Below are 8,045 nucleotides of genomic sequence, written 5' to 3'. Positions count from 1 at the left end.
GACATAACGGATATAACATATCGGCTCATTACAGACATAACGGACATAACATATCGGCTCATTACAGACATAACGGACATAACATATCGGCTCATTACAGACATAACGGGATATAATATATCGCCTATTACAGACATAACGGACATAACATATCGGGTTTGTCATAGACATAACGGACATAACATATCGCTCATTACAGACATAACGGGACATAACATATCGCTCATTACAGACATAACGGACATAACATATCGCTCATTACAGACATAACGGACATAACATATCGCTCATTACAGACATAACGGACATAACATATTGGTCATTACAGACATAACGACATAACATATCGGCTCACATAGACATAACGGACATAACATATCGGCTCATTACAGACATAACGGGACATAACATATCGGCTCGTCACAGACATAACGGACATACGATATCGCTCATTACAGACATAACGGACATAACATATCGCTCATGGCAGACATAACGGACATAACATATCGCTCATTAAGGTGACATAACGGACATAACATATCGCTCATTACAGACATAACGGACATAACATATCGCCTACAGACATAACGACATAACATATCGCTCATTACAGACATAACGGACATAACATATCGGCTCATTACAGACATAACGGACATAACATATCGGCTCATTACAGACATAACGGACATAACATATCGCTCATTACAGACATAACGGGATATAACATATCGCTCATTACAGACATAACGGACATAACATATCGGCTCATTACAGACATAACGGACATAACATATCGGCTCATTACAGACAGAACGGACATAACATATCGTTGCTATAGACATAACGGACAGATATAACATATCGTTTGCTATAGACATAACGGACATAACATATCGGCTCATTACAGACATAACGGACATAATATATCGCTCATTACAGATATAACGGATATAACATATCGCCTATTACAGACATAATGACATAACATATCGGCTCATTACAGACATAACGGACATAACATATCGGCTCATTGCAGACATAACGGACATAACATATCGGCTCATTACAGACATAACGGACATAACATATCGGCTCATTACGGAGCACCAACGGACATAACATATCGGCTCATTACAGACATAACGGACATAACATATCGCTCATTACAGACATAACGGACATAACATATCGGCTCATTACAGACATAACGGACATAACATATCGGCTCATTACAGACATAACGGACATAACATATCGGCTCATTACAGACATAACGGACATAACATATCGGCTCATTACAGACAGAAACGCTGCACATATCGGGTCAAGTGGAAATGACCTTTTTAAATGAAAAGCCTTGTTTTCTAGTCGATAACGACTCCTTTGATTGAATCCCGGCTTTATGAGTTGATGTTTTAACTTCACGCGTGTATCTACTGTGTAACACTGACACCTCTGTCTCTCTGTCTGTCAGACTCTACTGTGTAACACTGTACATATCCTCTGTCTCTCTCTGTCTGTCAGACTCTACTGTGTAACACTGTATATATCCTCTGTCTCTCTCTGTCTGTCAGACTCTACTGTGTAACACTGACACCTCTGTCTCTCTCTCTGTCTGTCAGACTCTACTGTGTAACACTGATATATCCTCTGTCTCTCTCTCTGTCTGTCAGACTGCCGACCAGCCCTATCAGGAGGCCTTTACTGATGAGCTGGAGTCCTTTAAAGAGAGAGTTCGAGGCAGAGCTAAGATCAGGATACAAAAGGTCATTTTACCTCCATTTTGTTTTTCTCTTTTGCTTCAGGTGTTTAAAGGTGTTTTTATGGAAGTGGGAGAAGTTCAAAGCGATATTGAATCCAAAAACATTCTGATGTTCACACTTTTCTGGGCCTGATGAACCGAATACTAAAAATACATAGATACAGTTGAAGTCAGAAGTTTACATACACTCATGTTGGAGTCATTAAAACTTGTTTTTCAACAACTCCACACAAATTTCTTGTTAACAAACTATAGTTTTGGCAAGACGGTTAGGACATCTACTTTGTGCATGACACAAGTCATCTTTCCAACAATTGTTTACAGACAGATTATTTCACTAATAATTCACTGATTCACAATTCCAGTGGGTCAGAAGTTTACATCCACTAAGTTGACTGTGGATGTATTTCAAGGCCTACCTTCAAACTCAGTGCCTCTTTGCTTCTTGACATCAAGGGGAAATCAGCCAAGACCGCAGAAAAAAGAATTGTGGACCTCCACAAGTCTGCTTCATCCTTGGGAGAAATTTCCAAGCGCCTGAAGGTACCACGTTCATCTGTACAAACAATAGTACACAAGTATAAACACCATGGGACCACGTAGCCGTCATACCGCTCAGGAAGGAGACGCGTTCTGTCTCCTAGAGATGAACGGACTTTGATGTGAAAAGAGCAACTCAATCCCAGAACAACAGCAAATGACCTTGTGATGATTCTGGAGGAAACGGGTACAAAAAGTATCCACAGTAAAACGAGTCCTATATCGACATAACATGAAAGGCCGCTCAGCAAGGAAGAAGCCACTGCTCCAAAACCGCCATTAAAAATACAGACTACAGTTTGCAACTGCACATGGGGACAAAGATCGTACTTTTGAAGAAATGTCCTCTGGTCTGATGAAAACTGTTTGGCCATAATGACCATCGTTATGTTTGAAGGAAAAAGGGAGAGGCTTGCAAGCTGAAGAACACCATCCCAACCGTGAAGCATGGAGGTGGCAGCATCATGTTGTGGGGCTGCTTCGTTGCAGGAAGGACTGGGGCACTTTACAAAATAGATGGCATCATGGGGATGGAAAATTATGTGGATATATTGAAGCAACATCTCAAGACATCAGTCAGGAAGTTAAAGCTTGGTCGCAAATGGGTCTTTCAAATTACATTTACATTTAAGTCATTTTGCAGACGCTCTTATCCAGAGCGACTTACAAATTGGATGGACAATGACCCCAAGCATTGTTCCAAAACGGTGACAACATGGCTTAAGGACAAAGTCAAAGTAGTGGAGTGGCCATCAAAGCCCTGACCTCAATCACATAGAACATTTGTGGGCAGAACTGATAAAAGTGTGTGCGAGCAAGGAGGCCTACAAAACCTGACTCAGTTACACCAGCTCTGTCAGGAGGAATGGGCGAAAATTCACCCAACTTATTGTGGGAAGCTTGTGGAAGGCTCCCCGAAACGTTTGACCCAAGTTACACTCAATTTGTGTGTGTGTGTGTGTGTGTGTGTGTGTGTGTGTGTGTGTGTGTGTGTTACACTCAATTAGTATTTGCCTTTAAACTTCTGGCCCACTGGGAATGTGATGAAATAAATAAATCATTCTCTCTACTATTTATCTGACATTTAACATTCTTAAAAGATGGTGATCCAAGACAGGACATTTTTACTAGGATTAAATGTCAGGCATTGTGATTTATGTATTTGATTAAGGTGTATGTAAACTTCTTGACTTCAACTGTACATAGAGTGAAATATGAGGCATTGGTGAGGTTCAAAATGAAAAGAATAAACTCATTGTTAAAGGCTATGGAGGAGTATGAGGAGGAGGAGAGACAGAACAGACTGGGGCCAGGTGGACTGGACCCTGTGGAAGTCTACGATACTCTGCCAGAGGTAACACACACACACACACACACAGAGAGACGCACACACACACACAGAGAGAGAGAGAGAGACGCAAACACACACACACACAGAGAGACACACACACAGAGAGACGTGAACAGACGCCGGGGCCAGGTGGACTGGACCCTGTGGAAGTCTATGATACCCTGCCAGAGGTACACACACACACACAGTGAGATGCGCACACACAGAGAGACACACACAGACAGTCAGTCAGTCATACCCAGAGAGACAGACACACAGAGAGACACACAGACAGACAGACAGACAGAGACACATCTCAACGTCTTCATCATAACAGTCAGTAACCTATGGCCATATATTCAGGGGAAGTGGTCGCCAACCCCAGCCTCCTTTTTTGACCTGTATCTTGTGATGTCACATCCTGTTTCACAGGAAATGAAGAAGTGTTTTGATGATAAAGACATCTCAATGCTGCAGGAAGCTATCAGCAAGATGGACCCCATGGTGAGTGTCTCCTGTCTCTCTCTCTAATGAACTAACTCTCTCTAACTCTCTCTCTAACTCTTTAACTAACTCTCTCTCTAACTCTCTCTTTAACTCTCTCTAACTCTTTAACTAACTAACTCTCTCTAACTCTCTTTAACTAACTCTCTCTAACTCTCTCTCTCTCTAACTCTTTAACTAACTAACTCTCTCTCTAACTCTAACCTGTGTGTTGTGGGGTTCCGCAGGAGGCAAAGGGCCACATGAAGAGGTGTATTGACTCAGGACTCTGGGTTCCCAACGCCAATACCGACAACGAAGAGGACAAGGAAGAAGAAGACGAGGAAGAGGACAAAGAAGATGAGGAAGAAGCAGAGAAGGGAGGGAGGCGGAGGAGGAGAAATGACTCTGTCATGAATTGAACCCTTCCTTTAGACTTTTGACCTTTTCAGACCTAGCTACACCCTTTACTAGCGTTAGCTTGTCTTATTGAAAACATGCTGTGAAGATGCTAACTTCCCTAGCGTTAATTGGGCTAGTATCGCTAGCATTAGCCTGACCCATTGAAAACCTGCACCGGGCCAGTATTTACAAAGAGTCAGCTCTAGGATCAGATTCCCCTCTCCAATCCTGACGTTAACCATTTGTGGAAAATGTTAAACTTCATCCTGCTCCAGTTTCTACCTATAGTCCCTTTCTCCATGACCCCATCTTTATATTAACCCCCCACCTCACTTCTACCCATAGTCCCTTTCTCCATGACCCCATCTTTATATTAACCCCCCACCTCACTTCTACCCATAGTCCCTTTCTCCATGACCCCATCTTTATATTAACCCCCCACCTCACTTCTACCCATAGTCCCTTTCTCCATGACCCTATCTTTATATTAACCCCCCACCTCACTTCTACCCATAGTCCCTTTCTCCATGACCCCATCTTTATATTAACCCCCCCACCTCACTTCTACCCATAGTCCCTTTCTCCATGACCCTATCTTTATATTAACCCCCCACCTCACTTCTACCCATAGTCCCTTTCTCCATGACCCTATCTTTATATTAACCCCCCACCTCACTTCTACCCATAGTCCCTTTCTCCATGACCCCATGTTTATATTAACCCCCCACCTCACTTCTACCCATAGTCCCTTTCTCCATGACCCCATCTTTATATTAACCCCCACCTCACTTCTTATCCCGTAGTCCTCTTCTACCCATAATCCCATCTTTATATTAACCCCCCACCTCACTTCTTACCCCTAGTCGCCTCTTCTACCCATAATCCCATCTTTATATTAACCCCCCACCTCACTTCTTACCCCTGTCGTCTCTTCTACCCATAATCCCATCTTTATATTACCCCCCCACCTCACTTCTTACCCCTGTCGTCTCTTCTACCCATAATCCCATCTTTATATTAACCCCCACCTCACTTCTTATCCCTGTCGTCTCTTCTACCCATAATCCCATCTTTATATTAACCCCCACCTCACTTCTTATCCCTGTCGTCTCTTCTACCCATAATCCCCCCACCTCTTTCCGTTCTAGGTAAGTTTCTTTTGAACTGTTACCTAGAACCTAGAACCGCTACCCAACCAATCTCACCTCCATCCCCTCTGAACCAAACTATCTCTCGCTCTCAGGCCTCTCGCTGTCTCTCCGCATGGGTCAAACCAGTTTAAACCAGATGAAACAGGTTAAAACCAGTGCAATTCTGATTGGAGCTCCTCGCTGCAGCTGGGACAGAATGGGTGTGGTCTGTCAGTTGACTCCACCCCTTTCGTTATTACAGTTGTAATCTTGCTTAGTAAAGTTGGGCTGCAAAAACAATATTTTTCTCTTCGTCCTTTTGTACGTTGTTCTTTTATTCAGTCTCTGTCTCTCTGTCTCTCTGTCTCTGTCTCTCTGTCTCTGTCTCTCTGTCTCTCTGTCTCTCTGTCTCTCTGTCTCTCTGTCTCTCTGTTCTCGTCTGTCTCTCTGTTTCTCTGTCTCTCTGTCTCTCTGTCTCTGTCTCTCTGTCTCTCTGTCTCTCTCTGTCTCTCTGTCTCTCGCTGTCTCTCTGTCTCTCTGTCTCTCTGTCTGTCTCTCGCTGTCTCTTTCTCTCTCTCTCTTCTCGCTGTGTCTCTGTCTCTCGCTGTCTCTGTCTCTCTTTCTCTCTGTCTCTCTTTCTCGCTGTCTCTGTCCTCGTCTGCTCTCTGTCTCCTCTGTCTCTCTGTCTCTCGCTGTCTCTGTCTCTTTCTCGCTGTCTCTCGCTGTCTCTGTCTCTTTCTCTCTGTCTCTCTTTCTCGCTGTCTCTCTGTCTCTGTCTCCCGCTCTCTCTCTGTCTCTGTCTCTGTCTCTGTGTCTCTCTTTCTCGCTGTCTCTCTCTCTCTGTCTCTCTGTCTCTCTTTCTCTCTGTCTCTCTGTCTCTCTGTCTCTCTGTCTCTCTGTCTCTCTGTCTCTCTGTCTCTCTCTGTCTCTCTGTCTCTGTCTCTCGCTGTCTCTTTCTCTCTGTCTCTCTTTCTCGCTGTGTCTCTGTCTCTCGCTGTCTCTGTCTCTCTCTTTCTCTATGTCTCTCTTTCTCGCTGTCTCTGTCTCTCGCTCTCTCTCTGTCTCTCTCTGTCTCTCTGTCTCTGCTGTCTCTGTCTCTTTCTCGCTGTCTCTCTGTCTCTGTCTCTCGCTGTCTCTGTCTCTTTCTCTCTGTCTCTCTTTCTCGCTGTCTCTCTGTCTCTGTCTCTCGCTCTCTCTCTGTCTCTGTCTCTGTCTCTCTGTCTCTGTCTCTCTGTCTCTGTGTCTCTCTTTCTCGCTGTCTCTCTCTCTCTGTCTCTCTGTCTCTCTTTCTCTCTGTCTCTCTGTCTCTGTGTCTCTCTTTCTCGCTGTCTCTCTTGTACGTTGTTCTTTTTATTCAGTCTGTCTCTCGCTGTCTCTCTGTACGTCTGTTCTTCTTGTTCTCTCTGTCTCTGTGTCTCTCTCTCTCTGTCTCTCTGTCTCTGTCGTCTCTGTTCTCTCTGTCTCTCTTTCTCTGCTGTCTCGCTGCTCTCTCTGTCTCTCTGTCTCTCTGTCTCTGTCTCTCTGTCTCTCTCTGTCTCTCTGTCTCTGTCTCTCTTGTCTCTGTGTCTCTCTGTCTCTCTTGTCTCTCTGTCTCTCTGTCTCTGTGTCTCTCTGTCTCTGTCTCTCTTCTCGCTGTCTCTCTTTCTCGCTGTCTCTCTGTCTCTGTCTCTCTTTCTCTCTGTCTCTGTCTCTCTTTCTCGCTGTCTCTCTTTCTCGCTGTCTCTCTTTCTCGCTGTCTCTCTTTCTCGCTGTCTCTCTGTCTCTCTGTCTCTCTGTCTCTGTGTCTCTCTTTCTCGCTGTCTCTCTGTCTCTGTCTCTCTCTGTCTCTGTGTCTCTCTGTCTCTCTGTCTCTCTTTCTCGCTGTCTCTCTGTCTCTGTCTGTCTCTGTCTCTCTCTGTCTGTCTCTGTCTCTCTGTCTCTCTCTGTCTCTGTCTCTCTGTCTCTCTGTCTCTGTCTCTCTGTCTCTTTTTCGCTGTCTCTCTGTCTCTGTCTCCTGTCTCTGTCTCTCTGTCTCTCTGTCTCTCTTTTCTCTCTGTCTCTTTCTCTCTGTCTCTCTGTCTCTGTCTCTCTTTCTCGCTGTCTCTCTCTGTCTCTGTCTCTCTTTCTCTCTGTCTCTGTCTCTCTTTCTCGCTGTCTCTCTTTCTCGCTGTCTCTCTGTCTCGCTGTCTCTCTGTCTCTCTGTCTCTGTCTCTCTGTCTCTGTCTCTCTGTCTCTTTCTCGCTGTCTCTCTGTCTCTGTCTCTCTGTCTCTGTCTCTCTGTCTCTCTGTCTCTCTGTCTCTCTTTCTCTCTGTCTCTCTTTCTCTCTGTCTCTCTGTCTCTGTCTCTGTCTCTCTCTGTCTCTGTCTCTCTTCTCTGCTTGCTCTCTTCCTGTCTCTCTTTCTCGCTGTCTCT

General features: G+C 44.6%; 1 protein-coding gene across 1 annotated transcript; it reads left to right on the top strand.

The window, feature by feature from the left end:
- The first annotated feature begins 1,676 nt into the window (after positions 1 to 1,676).
- LOC127922361 (hsp90 co-chaperone Cdc37-like) lies at positions 1,677 to 4,846 on the top strand. The gene is made up of 4 exons (XM_052506079.1): positions 1,677 to 1,772; positions 3,573 to 3,662; positions 4,071 to 4,142; positions 4,370 to 4,846. The coding sequence occupies exons 2-4, from the start codon at positions 3,576 to 3,578 to the stop codon at positions 4,541 to 4,543; spliced, it is 333 nt and encodes a 110-aa protein (XP_052362039.1). The 5' UTR covers positions 1,677 to 1,772; positions 3,573 to 3,575; the 3' UTR covers positions 4,544 to 4,846.
- Positions 4,847 to 8,045: the final 3,199 nt, after the last annotated feature.

Source organism: Oncorhynchus keta, unplaced genomic scaffold, assembly GCF_023373465.1.
Source record: "Oncorhynchus keta strain PuntledgeMale-10-30-2019 unplaced genomic scaffold, Oket_V2 Un_contig_25457_pilon_pilon, whole genome shotgun sequence".
In the NCBI taxonomy this organism is placed as follows: Eukaryota; Metazoa; Chordata; class Actinopteri; order Salmoniformes; family Salmonidae; genus Oncorhynchus; species Oncorhynchus keta.
This window is presented reverse-complemented; position numbering and strand designations above follow the sequence as displayed.

Coding starts and splice junctions, on each gene's coding strand:
- LOC127922361 (XM_052506079.1), top strand. CDS start 3,576: ATGGAGGAGTATGAGGAGGAGGAGAGACAGAACAGACTGGGGCCAGGT. Junction 3,663..4,070: donor TCTACGATACTCTGCCAGAG/GTAACACACACA, acceptor CCTGTTTCACAG/GAAATGAAGAAGTGTTTTGA. Junction 4,143..4,369: donor TCAGCAAGATGGACCCCATG/GTGAGTGTCTCC, acceptor GGGGTTCCGCAG/GAGGCAAAGGGCCACATGAA.